Here is a 22,128-nt window from a genome sequence, read left to right as displayed (position 1 = left end):
CAGACAGAATAAGAAATAAAATTGTGTTTGAAAAGTGAGTGAAGAAAGAATAATGCTGAAACTGATTAGAAAGAGAAAAAGGAATTGGTTGGGTCTCTGGTTGAAAAGAATAATAGAAGACATTAGGATATGTGGATCATATGCGGAGACTAAGAGGAAGGCAGAAAATAGGAAAGATTGGAGATTGCTGGGTTTGCAATGAAAGACCTGCCCATGGACAGAACACTTATGTATGTGGGTATGTTCAGAATGCCTGGAATATCGTGTCTAAGAACAGTCGCTATTTGCAAAGACTAGTCGATTCCATGCCCACTCGACTGCAAGATGATCGAGATAAGAGGAAGATAGACTAAATATTGAATTGTGGCTTTTTGTTTTGATTTTAGAACGCTTAATTTTTTTAATGTTTTAAGGCCGACGCCAGTAAATTTGTTTTGTTTATGCCACGAAAGATATTTTTATTGAAAATAAAATCTTTTTTCTTTCCATTTGCAGCCACAATATCATAATGATAAAGTCATGGCATAATATATTACTGAACCTGATGTTAATTACTAAAATAATCGTAAAAGAGAAAGGAGCCATTATGTATAGTTTGTCTCTCTCAAAAACATAACAAAAAAGAACATAAAAAGCACGAGGTTGTAGTCGAACGCAGGACCTCATGAATAAGAGGCCTGAACGCTACCATTACCCTATCGAATCACAGAATGAATACTTCAATTATAACTGTAGATATCAGGCAACGTGGTCCAACAACATGTAACATCGCCTGTCTCCGAATTATAGCGAAGATACCCGAAGGGAACTTTGTTCCAGGAGAGCGGCCACTTTTTCTTTTGACAGCTGTACGTACTACGTTAATACTAAGTCTGTTGCTGCCTAAAATTTTATACAATGTATTATTAAATTTAGGACATACTCTGTTTTCTTCAACTTTCTCGTTATGTTTTGCAATCGCGGGTCTGTAATGTAAGTTTAACTGAATTTCAATATTCTCTTTAACCAGTACAGACAAACTGAAGACGTTATTCATACGAACCTTTGATTTTTGTGTTTTAGTTTATCACTTAGCCCTAAGTGTAGTAAATTTGTAACACCCCTTTTGACTAGTTACGTCACCTCGGAACAGAACACACGGGAAACAGAAGAACACTTATCCATATCTCATCCACAAAACCAATATTTTATAGGCCTCATAAACATCCAAGTTGAATTTGCCACATCTGTTAACTTTAACACGTTGCTGTTTTTGGTGAATATTTAAAAGTCGTGCAAGTAAATTATTTAACAGGAATTTAATTTTCATAATATGTTAATATTGAAAGCGGAGATTTTAATAAAGTGATAATTGAATTAATTTCTTCACAACTTACATAACACTTCACAGGTTTACAGTTTCGCACTACAGTTAGAAATATACTGAAATAAAAGCATTCTTAAACACAGTATTTTAAAAAAACCGGCAAGGATTTTATTATCTTACTTGTGCATCCTCCCCTCCAAGAAACTTATTAGACAAAGCTGGAGAACAGACAAGAGTGTGAGGTAAGGGAGTGAGATAGTAAATGGGGTTGTATACAGCTACCCAAGCATTTAAAAACGAAAGCGGTAAACTGTGCCTGGCACATTTTAGATGTTGAAATGGACGGGAGGAGACGAAAATTGCTCGCGCATCCCAATATATTTCTTATGGGATGTAGTCCTGGCTCAGATCCATGCTGCAAACACTGGTTACAACGTGGTTGGCGGCAACGATAATATTGGCGGTAGAGTTTGCAAGCACAATCGTAACTTGTTTCTCTCCGGTTTTGTGCGGAAAATATGAATTCTCCTCTTTTCTCCTGTATTCTGGTAGTGCCATGGCACGATGGCACTGTCTCTAAAGCCGCCCCTGGTGTATAATATACTGCCCGTGCCTCATTTCCTGAGCTTTTTCTTTGCGGGGCGAGACGCAGAGGGGAGAGTGGGAGGTCCTGGGTACCGCATGTGCCTACTACCCTACGTTCAACACATCGGCCTTTTCAGGATTCCTTTCGTCAGCTATGGAGCAAGATCAGCCATGGACAAGCGAATGTATAGGCTGTTCCCTCACAAAATCCTTGTAATATTTTGTTAGTATTTAATAGTTAACAGACAAGTGAAAGCTAGTATCTCAATAATTCTGTTCAGTGGGACGAATGCCTTTTTAAGCCTGCAGTCTGGTTTTATGGCGGAAAGTTATAGTCTCATTTCTACTGTACTTCTACATTTTGTTTTAGTGAACACATGCGCACATCCGTGATGAAAGTGATAAGCAATATGTGTATTTTCCGTTTTAGATGTTCATTAAACATATATTTTTTCCTCGCTGTTACTTATACTCGCTTTAACATCTTTGGTCATATCGCGAGTTAATCTTTGGTTGAAATCCGAAGGCCTGTATACTATTGTTGAGACTGGTTGTATTGTTGTGAACTAGATGGCGACTGTATATATGTTACTGATGAATATGATTTCGGTGATGAATGAGGCATGTTGTGGCATTTGCTTTACTTTTGAGGAAAAAATCTGAAAAATCTCAACCAGGAAATTCAACCCGACCGGGAATCGAACCCGGGCCCTCTGCGTAAGAGACCAGCATGCTGACCCCTACACCACAGAGGTGGTCATTAAACATATTGTTATTAGGCATATTATTGGAATATTATTATTACGCATTTTCTTGGATTATTATTATTATTATTATTATTATTATTATTATTATTATTATTATTATTATTATTATCATCGGTGTTTTCATGTTATTATTGATTCATATTTTCGTAACATTTATATATTTTTACAGTATTCACTAACAACAAGTATAAAATAGCCACCGGAGTAGCCCAGTCGGCTAAGGCGCTTATCTATCGATCCAGAGTTAACGCTCGGGCGCGGGTTCGATTCCCGCTTGGGCTGATTACCTGGTTGGATTTTTCCCGAGGTTTTCCCCAACCGTAAGGCGAATGTCATGTAATCTTTGGCGAATCCCTGACCTCATCTCACCAAATATCATTTCGCTATCATCAATCCCATCGATGCAAAATAACCTAGTAATTGATACAATGTTGTTAATTAACCAAGTAAAAAATTGTAAAATAAAATTGTAAATCATATATGGCTCACGGAACCCCGGAACATACTTTGAGAAATGCTGCTCTATGGCAATTCAGCAATTGTCCAGACTGAACGAAGAGTGGCTTAGTGTGTACTTACATTTTAGGAAATCGCCATCAGAGATAATAGCGATAGTGGTAACCACGATTAGAGTATCCAGTATTATAAACAGTAAAGACCCGTGCAATGGCATAGGATAATGTAATATGCCGCCGTGCCGGTTACAAGCACTGGGGACGTGAGACTCAAGAGCCTGCTAGCGCTAGGCTGGGTAAAGTAATTTATTGTAAATGCATTTATGTATCTCCCACTCTGAAATTTTGCACGTAGTATTGAAGCTAGGGAATGCAGTGATATTCTTTGAATTTTTAAAAATGTGTGCTAACTTTATAAAAATTGCATTAAAAAAATTCAATTTCGAGAAAAAATGGCGAATTATTTTTATGTAATCTGTAATTAATTTTTAAATAATTAGGCCTACAGCAAAATATCGAATTTTAAAAAAGTGTGGGTTAAACCCTTTTACCTAAACACCGTCGTTCTGATAAAAGTGCATCTCACAAACTTCAACATGAGCCAAATTTGAATTAATTTCGTTAGGTAGGATCGAAAGTATTGCTTTTGCGTAAATTTTGATCTTGAATAACTGCGAAGATAATTCAGTTTCAGAAAAATAAAAATACACACATATTATTGTCCTGCATTCAGTGGAATGATAAAGTTTAACAAAAACCCAAAACATGAAGGTAAAAATAATTTACATCAAATTTGTCCGGTTTGGGATTTGTGGTAGACAAATAGAAGTTTGCACCATCTTGTCTTCATTTAAGTAGGCTGGAGTGCCTTTGGAGCTTATCGGGCTAGTCGTCCGCGAATGGGACCTGTCCCTTATAAGGAGTAACTGCAAGTTAGCGCACCTGTCAGCGTCGGATTCACATATGCTGCCTGTCGGACATGGACAATCGTCACATTATAGAGCGTACATTAGGCCAAAGCATGCAAGCCCTTTCTCAGTCTTGGAATATTTAGGAAATCTCTTGCTTATAGACATTTAATTTTAGTGCACAACATTAACGGAGGCTAAGCATTGCAATCCTTCCTTCAATACTGATAACGATCAAATGGGACAAATTAGCGATCGGTCCAAAATCTCCTCATAACGACTTCAAAATTATTCTGTTCTGTTATTGAACTGGATAATGAGGAAGTTTTGTGTTTGTGTTCTTGCAGGAAAATGCGCGTCTTCTAACCGGTCAACCCCCCGTGCAGACGCGCCCCCTGCCAGCTCAACGGAACAGGGCGAGAGCGATTAACATCGACCGATTCTCCCGGGTTTTCTTCCCGCTACTGTTCGCCATCCTCAACGCCACCTACTGGGTGATGTTCGCCGAATTCCTGTAACATGCAACAAGTCGACACTTCTTTTGTCATAGCGCTATATTAAAAGATCTTACTTCGTTTCCAGACATGTGTACGCAGATATGTTAATGGAATTAGAAAATGCGCATTGTTCAGTTGAGTTATCTTGTCCGCCATGTTGAAATCTGACATTGGCTTATATGAACTGCCAGAGGTCTGGTATAATATATATTATTGTAGTAGAGCTCTAAATATATACTCTCCGCTGTATATCAAGCTATCTAATGTAGCCTATATTGGTTTAATATGGAAACTCAGCTCTTTCAGTAACCACTCTTCGCATGGACCTAATAGCTTTATTCGAATCACTTCCCGCTATGTTTGCACTTTCACTTGTTTAATTTTTCCAAGTGTCATCAATCGTGCGTTCTCTCTCCTATAAATTCCATTTTCCAACTTGCTTAGCAATGTGATTGTCCTGCATTCCCCGAACGTACCGGTACCTCTCTGGTATTATTTTAAAATGTTTCTTACAATAATAATAATAATAATAATAATAATAATAACAACAAGGATAATATTAACAACAATAACAACAATTGTTACATAACAATAATGAACATAATGTTAGGAAATTACAAATAACAACCTTTATATTATTTCATTCATGCATACCAAAGGGGTCATCACATCCTTGAGTCTGGAGCATTCTTTGTTCCTTACCTTACTAGTAATATAATTTTGATTTCATATAGATGTACAAATACATGTTTGAAATAGCCTGCACAACTAACATAATTATATTTTACTCAATGATACAGTGCATACATGTTATCAAGCCACAGTGCGCTGTGCACTGCCACTTCCGCTCTACCTTCGTGAGCGTGGAAAAGTAAACGTGTGCACTGTGTATTATATTATTACTACTGCTATCACTACTACTATAACTAAATCAAAGAAAATGTCTCCATGAAGCTGGGGCATAGTTTGCTGTTAAGGTTCCTGGTATAAACATCGGTCTCGCTACAGACAATTCTACATACAAGGGCAATCAATAAGTTTCCGGACTGCCCTGAATTTAAGCAACACACAGGACATATGAAATGGAGAAATTGTCTAGAACCAGGGAAACGCCTGTTATCTATACTAAATGCATCACTTGAGAGAAGAAGAATAGCCATAAGGTAAGATGGAGAGATTCCAGAAAAATCGCAATAGGTCCTTGATATATTTGCATAAAATCATGTGTAAAAGCTCTGTTCTTCAAGCAGTGGCGGCTCGTGACTTTTTAAACGCATGTGCTACAATAATAATAATAATAATAATAATAATAATAATATTAATAATAATAATAATAATAATAATAATAATAATAGCACTCCCCCTACTGATGAAAATTGAACTCCATTCTCCTTTCCTACCTGTTGGCGAACTTCTCTATCACCTTAGTATTGAATCCTTCCATTTGTAGCACTAGACGTTTTTCTATAGAAAGCATTGCAAGGGCTGTCAAGCGGTCTTGACTCATGCAATTCTCAAAAATATTTTAATTCTTTTCAGGGTGGAAAAGCATCGCTCTGGCTCAGATGTTGTCACTAGGATTTTTAAAAGCTTGGCAAGCTCACAGAATGCGTCTTGTGTTAAATTTTGCTTTATAATAAGTCGCAACAGAGAAACAGCACCTGCTATATTTCTGAAGTCTGGTCGAGAATATAGAATACTTAGTTCTGTTGTCAAGTAAGGGATAAGTTTGCAACACTTGGGACTGTCTTTGAGAATCAGCAAAATTTTCACAATGTAGAAGTTTTTCACAGTTTGTCTGCAAACGAGTGCGAGCCTCCTCTACGACTCGATCGCATATTTCCTTCACGTCACTAATCATGCAAGAGTTTTTCCGACGTCTGGCAGGTATCTGCGTTGTTACCTCATTGGCACTATCCGGAGATTGCCTGAATGAATGTTGCCACAAACTTTAACCACATCGATATTTCTGGCTTGTAACTGTCCACGTGCGTCATAACTTTGTGAGGAAATGAAAGCATATATAGGAATTCAGGATCTTTTAAATTAAGCCTAAGCCCCCGAGCTCCTTGAATGCTTGATTTTGCAGAAAGAGATTGATCTAATTCCGAGAAACTCAACAAGTGCATCTTTGTGTTCATAAATTACATTGACGGTTCTAGATTTAAAATTCCATAGGGTTGGTGATCCACTGGGAATCCTCTTGGATACAGTTGCTTCCAGAGCAGCACATATGCTGGAAATGCCAAAATTGTACTGAAAAATATCCTAGCAGCTCGATTTTGTGACGCGGCACGTTCCATTACCAAATTTAATTGGCGTGCGTAGCAATGAATGTAATGAGCGTTAGGATAGTGCTGTCTCCCCGCTCATAACAGCTGCTCCGTCGTATATCAGTGTAATCAATTTACTTTTATTGACCGTTAAAATACGAACCAACTCCAAAATACATTCTGCAATGGCATCGGGATTAAAAAATCCCCGGAATCGTTCTTGCGGACATCCATCAATTTCGTATCTGAATACTAGAACCAATTGTGTACGTTCCGAAACGTCTGTTGCCTCATCTGACATTATTGACAAATAATCTGCATTGTCAATTTCCGTTGCAATTGCTTCACGGCAAACTTCGAGCATACAGTCTAACAGCTCATTTTGAATAGTTTTCGAAGTTCCTTTGAAAACATTATTTGACTCCATATGTTCTTTTGCGGCATTGTCAATGCTGCTAATAAGGTCCACGAGTCCTAAAAAACACCGGGATTTTGTGATTCTTTAGATTCATCATGTCCCCTGAGGGCGAGCTCAAAGGCACCGCAGAACTTAACGCAATCAATTATTCTGGAAAGAATGTGTCTATTTTTTCTACCTGTTGGTTGTGTCTTATAATGTTATTCTGGTAGGCTCTGCTTAATGTTGTGGCAATATTAACTGTGCCAAGCAAAGAGAGATCCAACACATTGTTGATATGTTTCTTATTTGCACCATGGATTTAATTAAATAATTAAGATGGCCAAGATCTTTGGCACCTGTCTTGCTAAATGCATCACTGTTTCCAAAAAGAAGACAAGGAAAGCAGAAGAGTGAATTTCTAATATTGCAACCACAAATCCAGTTACATGCATCATAAACTTTCCTATTGAACTGTCTTGTGTATTCCCGCCTTCCGGCTCCTTTTTCTCTTTCTGTGTTGGGTTTATGTCGGGGACTATTTTATTTTCTAGAAATTTAGAAGAAAATAATGTTTCTAACAAATTGTCAACTGAATTCATGTCAGTGGTCTAACACTGGCACTCACCTCGGAGAAGTAAGAACGCAACACTTAACAACACAAAATAATACAATATGCAAACAACCACTCGCTCTAGACACGGATTTGCAGCCTGCCCGGTGCCGACCGCGTGTTTGTATCCCCGACAGTAGACAATCCGCAAGTGAATACGGCTAAAATTAATATATTTACACAGTTAACATGTATGTCTAATTTTATTAACTAGAAGAATTGGAAACAACGTCTAAAAACCAAATTTATGATAGAAAAAAGAAACGTTTGTAATTAAATACATTATTTTAATAACTTAAATTTTAGGTACTAAATATATAAGTTGGCTGTTCCGTCTGGCTACTCTTCTGTGAGGGAGAGCAGTTTTCGGTGCTTGCGGGGAAGTGCAGCACGCGCATTCCTCCATTTCGACATCTTTCTTGTGCGCAGCACGTCTCGCTGAGTGATGAAACGTGACAAGGCGGAAGATTCAAATGCTTTAACGATAGAGAACGGAAACATGCGGTAACTATTGCAATTGAAATTAATATTTTTGAGGTTTTTAAAACAAAACAAATCTTTTTCTCTCTTATATTTATTATGTGCTGTAGCACATGAGGACATAACGACCGGCAGCCCCTGTCTTCAAGACAATCTGATACTGATATATTGACTCAACGGGCATGGAAGCAAGGATCTTCAATGACACGTGCATGTATGTTTAACGATATAATAAATACAAATGCAGTTCGGAAGTATATTGACTGCACCTTGTAATTGATAGTAAATTGAGTTTTACATTATACATTATGATGGTTAAAAAATTTCAAATTTTTTGTGAAGCCCTGGACACCTCTCCATCTTGTTACATGTCATATTGTTAGTGCAAATGGAAGGCAGTGCTCAACAAATAAGGTTTTTAAAATTAAGTACTCCTTTTCAGAATAATTGTATTTTATTTTAAGGTTTGATGCATGGTAGTTTGTGAAGAGAATTCATGTGACTAGGTGAAAGCAAGAAGAAGAAGAATCCCAGTGGAATCTACCTGTCAGACAGACACACTGTTCGTGAGAATGAACGAACTACTAACTGTGAGAAAAGTTCTTTTAAGGTTTCACGTCTTAAATCAGTTCGTAATGCTAGTCATCGAACTGTTGAATTACTTATTGTGTGGGAAAAACCATCTGTACCAATAACACTTTCAAAGCATCGTGTTGACAAATTAGAAAAATATCCTTGTGAATGGTTATACTGTATGTAAAATAAATAAATAAATAAATGGCGATCATCTGAGTCTCAAACGAAACAAGAATGTTTGTTTGCTGAACAAGTTGATAAACTGTTTTACATCGCTCATGCTGTTGCACTGATTACGTGTAAAATTGAAGAAGATAAACTTTTTTATTGGATCAGCGAAGTGAGAGAATGATGAATATGACTTCTGAAGATGAAAGACGTGCAAGAAACAAGAAACATCTCTCAAAAGAAAAACCCGAGAGAAAATTAGACATAAAAAACCTGTGGCTACTGCTATACGTGGCTCAACATCAACTTCCCGATATTTTGAGTATAGAGACATGATAAATATCATGGTCAGCATAATTCACCCGAACATGACTACTTCAAAAATGCAACAATCGAGTCCATACCATCTGCGCTAAAATACAAATCTCAGCCTAGAAATGACTATAAATATGGAGCTAGCAGAGTTAATTTTTTTAGTCTTGGGTTATCATTTAGATAAAGTTCACTGGCGAGCACAAGGGCCAATTCATCATGCAAGATGGATGACAAAATTAATATTATGCCATGACAATTATTCTTTTTCGTGATCACGATGTTATCAAACTAGCAGGGAGGGAAAGTATTCAGATAGAACGGCTTGTAAAGTTCTCCACACTTGTATATAGGGTGTCCCATTTATCTTGTGCACCTATTATAACCTTTTTGTTTGGATAGGTATTAGAATTTTTGTTTTTGAGCCTTATGTTAAAATGAGGGGCTAACATGAGTGTGGAGATTTGGTGCATGTAACTACATTATGGTGCAAGATACATGTAACGTCATCAATTTTTCAAATAGCACTACATAATTTAATTATGTTACATTGATTGCACACATTATGACGAGTTCAAAAATCTATCACAATGTCACCTTCCTAACCAATAACAACAAAACGAAACAAAAGCATAATTCCAATGTGATAATGTTATGCTTTGAAAGTCAGAGAAGATGTTCCAAATGGTGACCATTCATATTAATACACATTCTGAGGCGTTCCCCGAAAGACTGTACAACTGCTCGGCGTTTTGCTGGCTGAATGCACACATAAGCCTGTCGAATGCGTTGCTGCATGTCGTCTCATGTTGTCAGAATGTTCTGGTACACAATGTCCTTTACAGTTTCCAACAGGAAGAAGTCGAGTGGCGACAGGTCCGGAGAACGTGCAGGCCACTGTAAGTGGATTGTGGCTTCGACAGTTGTTGTTGTTTGTTTACATGTTAAGACAGCAAACACACAACACACGACGCGTGCGAACGTCAGTCGTCTTTCGTTTTGTGTAAGTTAATCCACTAGACAAATGGGGCACCACAACAAACGGCACATTCTGATGGCATTCATTTTGCATTTCGTTGCTGTTGTTGATTAGGAAGGTGACATTGTGATAGATTTTTGAACTCGTCTTAATGTGTGCAATCAATGTAACATGATTAAAGTATGTAGTGCTGTTTGAAAAATTGATGTCACGTGTTTCTTGTACCATAACGTAGTTACATGCACTAAATCTCTACACTCATGTTAGCCCCTCGTTCTAACATAACTCTCAAAAACAAAAATTCCAATACTTATCCAAACAAAAAAGTTATAATAGGTTCACAAGATAAATGGGACACCCTGTATTCTAAAAATTGGATTGAAGCCCCTCTACCTGCAAACGCACTTGCTGCGGATCTTTTGTTTTGACAAGACATGGAAAAGTACCAATTGACAGTCTTTGAAATAAGCCAAATGATAAGGGAGAATTTGGAATGCCATCTCTGGTACGATTCTGAAGAACTCATTGGTTTGAGTATATTTTCAGATGAAGTATCTCATGACGATAAAGGAAAAGTTATTGAGCACATGACGTCTTATCCATATCATGAGGGGAAGCAAAACTTCTGAACAGTGGAACATAATTAGCAGATTTTGCTACTGAAAGAGAACAAGATTTATTTCAAAAATTACAATTAATTGAGAAAGTTTTTTGAATTTACCACCACAAGATTGGAATGGAATCCCAGACTACATGCAAGGAAAACAACACGGGAATCTTGCAGTCATTAATGACGTTGCCGAAAGAGGTGTCAAACTATTTGAAGAGTTTAACTGATGATGAAGAGGAGAAAAAATTGTTATTGCAAATTGTGGAAGCAAATCGCAAAACAATCCCAACTGAAGCTACAAAAAAACAGTGGTCGAAAGTGTAGAATGATCTACTTCTACAGGGATATCATTTTATTTTTACCAACACTTTTAATATTAATATGGCTACAGTTTTGGATCAACGGTTGAGAACGGAAACACAGTTTGCTACCCCCTTCCACGACTGGAGTTCGATTATACTGACGTCATATACAAACAAATCACTTTACTAGGTATAGGAGGGAAGAAAAGTGCTTCATCCATTTACGTAAACTAGGAAATATCACGATTTTGAGTTTGATAATTTTCATTAGGTTTTTGTTTAATCAAAATACAGTACAGTATTAACAATTATTGTTTTTACGCACGAACTGAGCAGTCCATGAGAACGTATTCATTATGTAGTGTATATTATAATGTCTACACCACACTAGCGTACACTATAGAGAATGAAGTTAAATTGAAAAATAATAATAATATGGACATTTAAACACATTTTTTGAAAATGGTGGCCGTTCATTTCAATACGGGCTTCAGTTTTTTTGTGCATATTATCGCACTATTGACTATTGTACCTAATTCCAATTAACAGTTTCGCCCTTCGTAATAGTAACTCATGTTGAATTAATTCTGTACCTACTCTATAAAAAAAAGTACCTTATGTACTATAAATTAAATCTTCACGTCTGCCCCGTCCGAAAAGATAAAATTACTCAGACATGCTATCTACTGTCCGTCCAAGTGTTTTGTCGCAGGGTCGTAGAAAGGGGGAAATCACCTGACAGTTAATTACGTAACGAGGCCCTTTTATTTAAATTACCTTAAACCGTTGTATAATATTACATAGATGTCCAGTTCCTAACATAAATTAATGTTTTCAGAAAAGAGCTAAGACAGCCCAGCTACTAGCCTTTATAGAAGGGCGAGCATAAGTGCAGGGGCGTATTTTGCGGGCTACCGGCGGTAGCCCAAGGAAATTACAAAAGAAAAAGTTTATAATATAACATAATGTAATAATTTTGTATTATTAGTTTTACCATAGTAATTAAAATTAAAGTAATTGTTAGATATATTTTGTGTAATAATAGGGTCAGCGGTAGCCCAAACCCTTTAACCAGTATACGCCACTGCATAAGTGGATAGGGGAAACAGGGATGCGACGTAGGCAAACGGACGACAGTACCTGTGCGAAAATATGGTTCAATATTGAAAGTTCTTTCGTCACTGGAAAACGCGAACATATTTCTGGAACGTACTATACTCACTAACTCATACTGTTTACAATGACCGTAAGGCTACAATGACTGCATATGCGGCCTTGGTTCTGTGTGGAGGACGGTTGAACTTCATTAGTAGAAGGGGTGGGAGTGAAGTACATTCAAAAACTCAGGTGCAATAAAAATTGAAGTAAAATAAAATGATGTCCCTGTATTAGCAGACTGAATTGAGAAACAAGCGCATTCATTGTTACAGTTTTCATTTTGTACCTTGTAAAATTAAAAATGCTTTGTCAACTCATATCGCCTTACTATGTAATTTACTTCCATAGGAACTTGAGCAAAATAAAATAAAAATGTTCTTTTTTTAAATGTTTCAGAGTATTGAGCACCCTTTTCCAATTAAGATATACAGTTGAAAGTTTGTCAAAACAGCTTTTAAAATAAGTGCAACAGAACAAGAGGGTGCCTCCATTTGTAGCTCTTACTTAAATTTTCCCATTACGGTATATGACGAACCACCCTATCATGTTTGTAATGTGTACGCTTTTCCAAGTAGAGTAGACTTTTGCTTTGCAGCTCTGTGGTATTGTATTTGAAAAAATTTTTTTACAGACTGTTATATAAGTTTCCACACTTTATCCAGTAACAGTGACATGTTGCGCTTAAATAACATCCTTATTTGTTTTTCAAGAAAATTGGCAGGCTATTTCTTCATATGTGATAATGTACGGTATAATGTGCTAAGAATATTTTATATTAGCTAGATGTAAGTTTCTTCAATTCTGTAGTGTGAAATAAATTTTAAAATATATTACACTTCGAATGTTCAATTTCGTTTTGTGAAACAAAACTTTCAATAAAAATGTACCAATGAATACAAAAATAGTCATATGTCCAGCCTGTACATGCTACAGATCTTTGATGAAAAGGTGGCTGAAACTAATACTCTCGATCAAGATCAGATGTAGAATTTCCACGACAGTTTGATTTCTTCTTTATGTCAATAATATGAAATCATTCTTCAGTTTGTTAGGGCTCCAATTCCGGTTTACAAAATCTAGCCTACTGCTCAGGTCGGAAACTCAACATGTTGGAATCCCGACACTGCTAGGAAACTACCAAAAGAGGATGATTTGAGAATGAAGGTCTTTCTTTTTGACAAGAATTTTGTCAACAATATTGAATGTTACACCGACTTTCATTTTCACCTGTATAAGTTCCTTAAGGTAAAATCTAGAATCCGGATTAGATGGTCCCTTTCTTAGGTTCACCTGCAGTTCCGCGTATGCAGTGATAGAAACTTACGCGAATGGTTTGTTTCGGTCAGCTTTGGTTCTTGTGCTAGTTTTGATTAATTTGATTAGGTTAGTTGTATTGTTTAGGTTATTCTTTAGCTTGGTTGGGTGAGGTTTGGCTTATTTGCTATAGTTTTAGTTTCCATTTGATTTCTTTAGTTCGTTTGGTTATTTCATGCTATTTTCAGAGTCTTTCCTCGATTACTTTCGTTATTTTCAAGTTATTTTGGATGTCTTATTTCTTCTCAATCTAATTTTAGTTTATTCAGGTTATTTTTTGTTTCCTGAAGCTAGTTTTGTAGAAAATAGGTTTGGTATTCTCAGTCTAAATCCCATTTCAGTTTGGTTGATAGGCCTTTCTCCTCTACTCACACTCTCTACCATCAGCTAAGGAGAAGATGCTACTGTCCATCTCAGAAACCTTCGACTAATTGACCTTCAACATATTGACAAATTTTATTATTAACAATTTTTACCGGTAATCTGTATTTCGAAAGTCTATACCAAGCGTTTGTATTTGATTTTTATTGCTGATAATATCAACTACATAGGCGGAGTTATGGGGGGGCTGCCCCCCAAACTTGGCCGAACTCTTTTTTTTTTTTTCTCTTGTCGGTACCATTAGAATATATTGAATTCAAAAGATTTTTCTTGTTTTTGTATATGATTAAGTTTCTGTGCTTAAATTGGCGAATTATTGTCTTCAGACCATGTGTCTGGACTATAATATTTACTTTGAACTTCTGAATGTATAAGAATTTCTATACCTCAAATGAGGAATGGAAGCAGTATAATGTTCTTTGTAACAGCCTGTACTGATGTGTTAGAACTCTGCAGGTGTTCTAGCAGCCACTTGAAGAAATATGAATAACATATTGGACAACAATGCAGAAAAAAGGAAAGTGATCCTGGTTAAACTTAAAGACGAAATAAAATAAAATAATTAGAATTCACATTTCATATGATATTTTGCTCTTTTAAATAAACAGATAAAATGAATGTAAAATTGGTCCACCTGCTGTGGAGTGATGGTTAGCACGTCTGGCCATGAAACGAGCGGTTTGGACAAGTTACTTGGTTGGCGTTTTTCAGGGGTTTTTCCTCAACCAATTGAAGCAGAATTGCGGGGTAATTTTTGATGTTGGACCTCGCACTCATTTCGCCATCGTTAATTCACATATTTTCATCCATACAATAGCCCGGGTTAAGTTCACTGTGTGGCATGCTATATTTGTACAAGATTGCTGCTGTTCGGCTACCCAATCATTCACAGAATAGGAGTGGTAAGCACAATAAGCCTCAGGCTGCTACACACAATGTGACAATCTGCACTGTGTCACTCCCTCTTGACTCATATAAACTAACATTCCTGAATTTAAATAAATTTTATTATTAGTTGAAAATATTGTAAGAAAGGCACTAAAGTATACTGACTGAAACATGTAGGCCTAATTGTCAAACATCTGTGTGGCTGTATTTCATACTCACTTTTGAACTTCATTTAATATTCCATTTTCTTGTGTGTACAGTTTGGGGGATGCAGGTATAAGAGGTAATAGCTACCGCTCTGTCGCTGACGAACTCAGGGCAAGTAGAAGGAGAAAGAAATGCTTTCGCATCCTCTCAACTTGTATGAAATGTCGTTTAATTACAATTTACTTCTATGATTTCTCGTTTCTTCAAGTTGTTTGCTTTTCATGGTAGTTTTAGTTTCTTTAGGTTAGTTTCAATTTCTCTGGTATAGGCTTACTCTTCTGAACCTAGTTTTAATGTGTTTACATGATTTTTTGTGTGTTTAGGATAGGTATGGTTTCATTATCCTAGTATTTAACGTAGTTTAGTTTCAATTTGGTGCTTTCTATTTCTTTTGTTTAGGTTTGTGTGCTGTTAGTTGTAGTTTTGATTTTATTCTTCTGCTTATTTATTCAGTTCTGCAATTCTACCCCTTCCAGGCTAAATGACCACAGTAATGTGCATGTAACTAAATGTCCAGTAAAGAAATGTCTTCAGGAAATGAAGTCCATAGGAAAACTTCACGTACAGAATAGTCAATTTTTCAATAATGTAAACATTACTGCATCTGTTGTCTACAAGATCAGTTCTAAATTTAAAGTATTTACAGAGTAGCTGAAATAATTCTCTGTCAGAAAAGGAAAATATTATTATTCGGTAATGGTTACATCTATCACTCGCACTCTAGAAGTAGAAATGATGCGAAATTATATTGTAGGTGCTTTGAGAGAGTATTTGTCCTGCAATATGTATTACCGATCATGAAGTCAGCTCATCTGAAGCTGCAGTTAAAATAGCACTCAAAATAAAGGAAAGAGCAAATGAACGTCCTCATGAAGCTCCATTCAGAAGAGTTGCATATTTAACAGGAGAAATTCAAAATGAAATATTAGCCACATTCTCGGGCAGAAGCATTTTGAAAAGGATAGAATCGCTCTTGAAATTGGCGTTCCACATACCAGTACCCTCACAATAGGAGAACAAAGATTCCTCATGTACGATTCAGGGAGAGAAGATAATGAACAGCGTTTTTATATTTTTCACAAACAGAAACCTTCAGTAGCTATGCAACTTCCAAATTATATTCTCTGATGGGACCATTACACGATAGTTTTAACCTTTACCATTGATGAAACCGTTCATGAATTTGTGTTTCCCCTTTGTGTACTGCCTGGTGACTAAAAGAAAGGAAGGTTATTTTGCTGTTTATGGACAGATGCGGTATCAAGCCTATAGAGGAGGTCTTGCACTTTTGCCAGGTAGACTACTCTTATCACGGATTTCAGGATATTCGTATTAAATATTAATGATACAAAGCAGAAATTCTGGAATTCGAAATTTAAAGGTTTTTCACACTATTTCACACATGCATTTCATAGGAACATTTAAAACTTTGGTTTAAGGGAAGACTATTTAAATTTATGAAATAACTTCAGCTTCAAGAGTAGATTGTGAAATCATTTATACAGGGCCGGATTTAGGTATAGTGCCATCCCTAGGCAGTGCTAAAATTTGCTACCCCCCCCAACTCCCACAAATCGTTTATGAGTAACCATTATACAGGTCAAGTTTGGTTTAAATCAGTTTTAAATGAAATGTTACAATTCAGAAAACAATAAATTACTGGAATCAAAATACATGCTTCTAACTTGTGAATTATAAAAATTGTATTTGCACTTTCTTCACAGAGAAAGTATTGATGATGTCATGAAGTCGATCTGACGAAGCACATCAAACTCGATGCAAAGAAACATATTCAAACTTATTCATTCTTGAAACAAAATTGATTTCTGAAAGGCATGCTGTGATTTATTTTTAAGCATTGTTTTGTTGGGGTATAATTACAAGTATTTCTTATTTCGATAGGAAATATAAAGTAATTTGAATAATAATAATCTCCAACTCTTTGCGGAATAAACCTTTAATATCGAATTATATAGTGCACATGCTGGAAAGTGAATAAATAGTATTTTTGGCGATATGTTATATTGGAAAATATAACTGATAGTTGTGGTTACTATTCATAGTGATCAATAATGAACACACATCCAATTTGATTTTCAACCATGTATTCTTGTTCATACCGGGTGGTGATAATTAAACTTTCCCTACTTAACGAGTGATCGCACGAACATAAAACAATGTGAACATTGCCAAGGTCTTTCGGAAGAGAAATAATGAGTAAGCAATTTGATTTAAACATTTTTAATTCGTTGTTATATCATAAACTATGCCTAGTTTTGTGGACATGGCGCCCTCTAGTCTACAAAGTTTGCTCGAAATAGTGTCCATTAATGTCCAGGACAGTCTGAAAGCATAGGAAGCATGCTGCACGAAGTATATCTTTGGGTATACCCGATATTTCTCTTCAGATCTGCACATGTGCAAACGTTCCCCTGATAAACCCTGTCTTTCGGTTAGTCCCACAACTAGATATCACAGGGATTGAGATCGAATGATCGGGGCGGCCAAGCATTTGGAAACGATCGGCTAACAATTCGATCGTCACCAAATGTTTTGCGGAGAAATTGTGGAACTGGACGAGTGATGTGTGGGGAAGCCCCATCTTTCATCTCATATGAAACAGTTATGTCCAACTCATTTCTCTCTTGCAGGGCGGGTATCACATGCCGACGAAGCACATCACAATAACGTTGGCCAGTCACGCTGCACGTTTTTGGACCTTGAGTACCAAACTCTTGAAAGAACAATGGATCAATGATGAAACTGGCTGTGTGAAGCCACACCACATAGTGACACGTTCATTATGCAGAAGGACTTCATGCACATTGATGGAAGGCGAAGATCCCCACACTCGACAATTCTGTGTGTTCACCGTACCCATTAGATAAAAATGTGCTTTGTCGCTCCACAGGATGTTCCAAGGCCAGGTCTCAACTTCAATTCTTGCGAGGAAGCTCTTCCAGGAGTCGGATGAAAGGACTACAGAAAGGCCCTCTTTCCACACCAGCTTGCGGAACATGATGAAGTTCGAAAAAACTGGAGAGCTGGGTGTCGCTCTGGGAAGAGTCAGGTTATTCCCAGATTGAAGAAATCGCTGTTGCTGTGGCGGACGAAGCTGCACGCAACCGCCTATCATCCAGCAGTGCGCGAGATGTGTCGCTCCAGCTGAACATTCCGTGGTCCACTGTTAGGAAGGTGCTTCTAATCATTCTGAAATGATATCCGTACAGCAGCTGACACAACAAGACGCACAACAACGTGTTGACTTCCCTCTTCTCCAAGGCCAGTTTCATCATTGATCCAGTGTTATTTCAAGAGATTGGCGCTCAAGGTTCGAAAACGTGCAGTATGACTGGCCAACGTTACTGTGATGTGCTTCGTCAGCATGTGATACCAGCAATGCAGGAGAGAAATGCGTTGGACATAACTGTTTTCATACAAGATGGGGGCTTCACCACACATCGCTCGTCAAGTTCAACAACTTCTCCGTAACGCATTTGGTGACGATCGAATTGTTTCCAAATGCTTAACTGTCCCGATCTCAATCCCTGTGATTTCTGGTTGTGGGACTAAGTGGAAGACAGACTTTATCTGGGAAACGTTCGCACATGTGCAGATCTGAAGAACAGTATCCAGTATATCCATGGAGATGCTTCATACAGCCGTGAAGCATGCTATCCTACGCTTCCAAAATGTCCTGGACACGGATGGGCACTTTCGAGCACACTTTGTAGTCTGACGGGCGCTATATCCACAAAAACTAGGCATAGTGTATGATATAACAAAGAATTAAAAGTAATTGACACCAATAGCTTATTCATTATTTCTCTTCCGCATGTCCTTGGCAATGTTCACATTAAGTTTCATGTTCGTGCTATCACTCGTTTTAAACAGAGACGGTTAAGTAGGGAAAGTTTAATTATAACCACTCGGTACAAGCACTTAAATTTAAGCAGTTCCATAGTGTAATAACGTGATACCGGCATTACAGAATAATTATGCATCTATACACTTTCCTTTTACTCTCGCCGCGACGGGGACAATGCGATAAAATATTATCCGACTTCCATAAGGTGTTCAAAAACAAAATTCAGAAAAGATTTACCAACAAGTGTTTTAAAAACAAACTTCACTGTAAAATGAAAATGAAAAAAAGATGGAAAGAAAAAAGGAAGAGAGAGAGAGAGAGAATACGCCGCCCTAGGCAAGTGTCTAGGTTGCCTACGCCTAAATCCGGCACTACATTTATAGCATTAGACAAAGTTCAGCACAAGTTTGATATTTTATACGAGAACATACATGATGATTTGGTGGAATTCGCTCAATATGTGCAACATACCTATGTGAGTAGGCCACAACCGCAGGGTGGATTTTCGCCAGCTGTTATACCCATTTTTTGTTCCGATAAGTTTTGTTAAATTAACAATATTTTCTTAAAGTCCATCATAATCTTATCTTATATAATAATGTGATATTTTTATTTCATTTTACTTGATGAACGTTTTCGGTTTTGTAAACCATCTTCAGATTACTGTTACCTCTGTTGAACTGTTATACTGATGTGCAATGGGTTACATTGATCATATTGTATTAAAATATAAAATGTGAGATAAAACGTTAATGAACATAGTACATATTTTAAAGTACTAACATATTAAATTAAATTAGTCTAAAATAAAGGCTGTTTTGCAGCGTACACAGACCTTTCAGATGTGAAACAATTACTTTCTTATAACCTTTTACATAATAACTATCATGAAACTGCATGTACAAATAATTATTGCGTAATTGTGAATCGTTGAAATCCGGTGGAATGAATATGCAGCATCATGCTTTGATTTACTCAGCGCCCAGGAGCGGTCTTGTGGTCTGAAAAGTATAGTAGAGGTGTGTCCTGTATTGAAGTCGGATGAACCACAAGTGCGGTAGGGCGTTACGTTTACAGAATCATTCAGACCACAACGTTTTATCTCACCAGGTGGCCCGGGTTCGATTCCCGGTCGGGGCAAGTTACCTGGTTGAGGTTTTTTCCGGGATCTTCCCTCAACCCAATACGAGCAATTGCTGGATAACTTACCGTGCTGGACCCCGGACTCATTTCACCGGCATTATCACCTTCATCTCATTCAGACGCTAAATAATCTAAGCTGTTAATAAAGCGTCGTAAAATAACCTACTAAAATAAATAAAAATAAACTTGGATTCAGTAGTAATAAATATTCTAAAATGGACAGTTGTTTATGCTGGACATTATTTCACTGGAAAAAAATGGTACATTTGTCTGGTCATTTGTTATTTTTAACATACAGTTCATATGGACATTGTCTTTGTCATAGTCCTTATCGTTATATTTGGTCTTGGTCCTTAATGCAGTTTTGCTCCTTATCGTAGTCTTGCTCCTTATCATAGTCTTGGTCCTCATCGTGGTCTTGGTCCTTATTGTGGTCTTCGTTTTTATCGTGGTCTTGGTCCTTATCGTCGTCTTGGTTTTTATCTCTTAATTTATCGTGGTCTTTTCTGTGTCCTTGTGATCCTTATCGCTGCCCATGTCGTAGTCCACATTCTGATCTTTGTTGTGGTCCATGTCGTGATCGTTATCTTGGTTCTTGGAATACATGCCGTGATCCTTAATATGATATTTATTCTGGTCCTTGACGTAGTCCATGTCGTGGTCCTTACGGTTGTCTTCGTCGTTTTCCTTGTACTTGTCCTTGACTTGATCCTAATAATGGTCGTTTTTGTCTTTTCGCGTTCATTATAGTGGTTCTTGTTTTCTTTGTCTTAATCTTTATCGTAGACCTGATCCTTATCGTGATCCTTCTTGTGGCCATTGTTATTATCATTGTAGTGGTCCATTTTGTCGTCCTTGTAGTGGTCCATGTGATCCTTGTCGTGGTCATTGTCAATGTAGTGGTCCTTATAGTGGTCATTGTCATTGTCCTTGTCGTGATCCTTATCGTGGCTAGTCACTGTCCTTGGAATGGCATTTATCGAGGTCTTTATCGTTGACATTGCCATTGTCCTTATAGTGATTCTTATCGTGATCATTTCGTGGTCATTGTCCTTGTAGTGATCCTTATCGTGATCATTTCGTGCTAATTTTCATTGTCCTTGAAGTTGTCCATGTCTTGATCGTTATCGTGGTCAATGTTATTGTCCTTGTCGTGGTCTTTACCGTGATCTTTATGGTTTTTGTCGTAGCGCATATCGTGATCCTTATCGTGGTCCATTTCGTTGTCCTTGTCCTCCATAGTCCTTCTTTTCTTTATCGTGGTTCTTATCATTGTGCTTTCGTGGTCCTTGTGGTCCTTATCACAGACCATGTCATGATCATTATCATAATGCTAGTCGTAATGCTTGTCGTACATGTCGTGGTCCTTATCGTGGTCCTTTTCGTGGCCCTTATCCTCTTAGTGGTCCTTGTTTGTCTTTGTTATGTTCCTTATCGTGATCATTGTTGTCTTTGTCGTCGTCCTTATCACGGTGCTGTTTATTATAATGATCCTTATCGTTCTTCTTGTCTTTCTTATGGTCCTTATCGTGGTATCTGTTGTCTTTGTCATGGTCTTTATCGTGGTATTTGTTGCATTTGTCTTGGTCCTTATTGTGGTCTTGGTTCTTTCGTAGCACTTGTGATCCATATCATGGTCCATGTCATGGACCTTATCATAATCTTTGTAGTCCATGTCGTGATCCTTATCGTGGTCCTCATTGTGATCCTTATTGTTGCGTTTGTTGTGGTCCATGTCATTATTCTTGTCATGGTTCATGTTCTTTTCTTCGCCTTTGTCCTTGTCGTAGTCCTTATAATAGCAGTTGCTGTTGTCTTTGCCGTGGTTCTTATCATGGTCCTTATTCTCTTTCTCAGTCCATATCATGGTTCTGATTCTTGTGACCATTATCGTGGTCCTTATCTTTGTCCTTTTCGTGCTTCTTGTCATCTTTCTCGTGG

At 37.3% G+C, this 22,128-nt stretch overlaps 1 protein-coding gene across 5 annotated transcripts in view; it reads left to right on the top strand.

Annotated features, from left to right (window-relative positions):
• Positions 1–22,128, top strand: part of ort (ora transientless) — a 244,997-nt gene that overhangs the window by 209,241 nt on the left and 13,628 nt on the right. For 2 of the 5 annotated variants that reach the window (XM_069838561.1, XM_069838562.1), the window contains one exon: positions 4,369–13,457. The exons of 1 other annotated variant lie outside the window; for it this stretch is intronic. In XM_069838561.1, the coding sequence (XP_069694662.1) occupies positions 4,369–4,539 (171 nt within the window). In that variant the 3' untranslated portion in view covers positions 4,540–13,457. Of the gene's footprint in view, positions 1–4,368; positions 13,458–22,128 lie in introns of those variants that run through there. 2 more of the 5 variants (XM_069838557.1, XM_069838558.1) reach the window with 1 other exon arrangement.

This window comes from Periplaneta americana, chromosome 10 (genome assembly GCF_040183065.1).
Source record: "Periplaneta americana isolate PAMFEO1 chromosome 10, P.americana_PAMFEO1_priV1, whole genome shotgun sequence".
Taxonomy (NCBI): Eukaryota; Metazoa; Arthropoda; class Insecta; order Blattodea; family Blattidae; genus Periplaneta; species Periplaneta americana.
The sequence above is the reverse complement of the archived record's forward strand: the minus strand, read 5'-3'. Positions and strand labels throughout refer to the sequence as shown.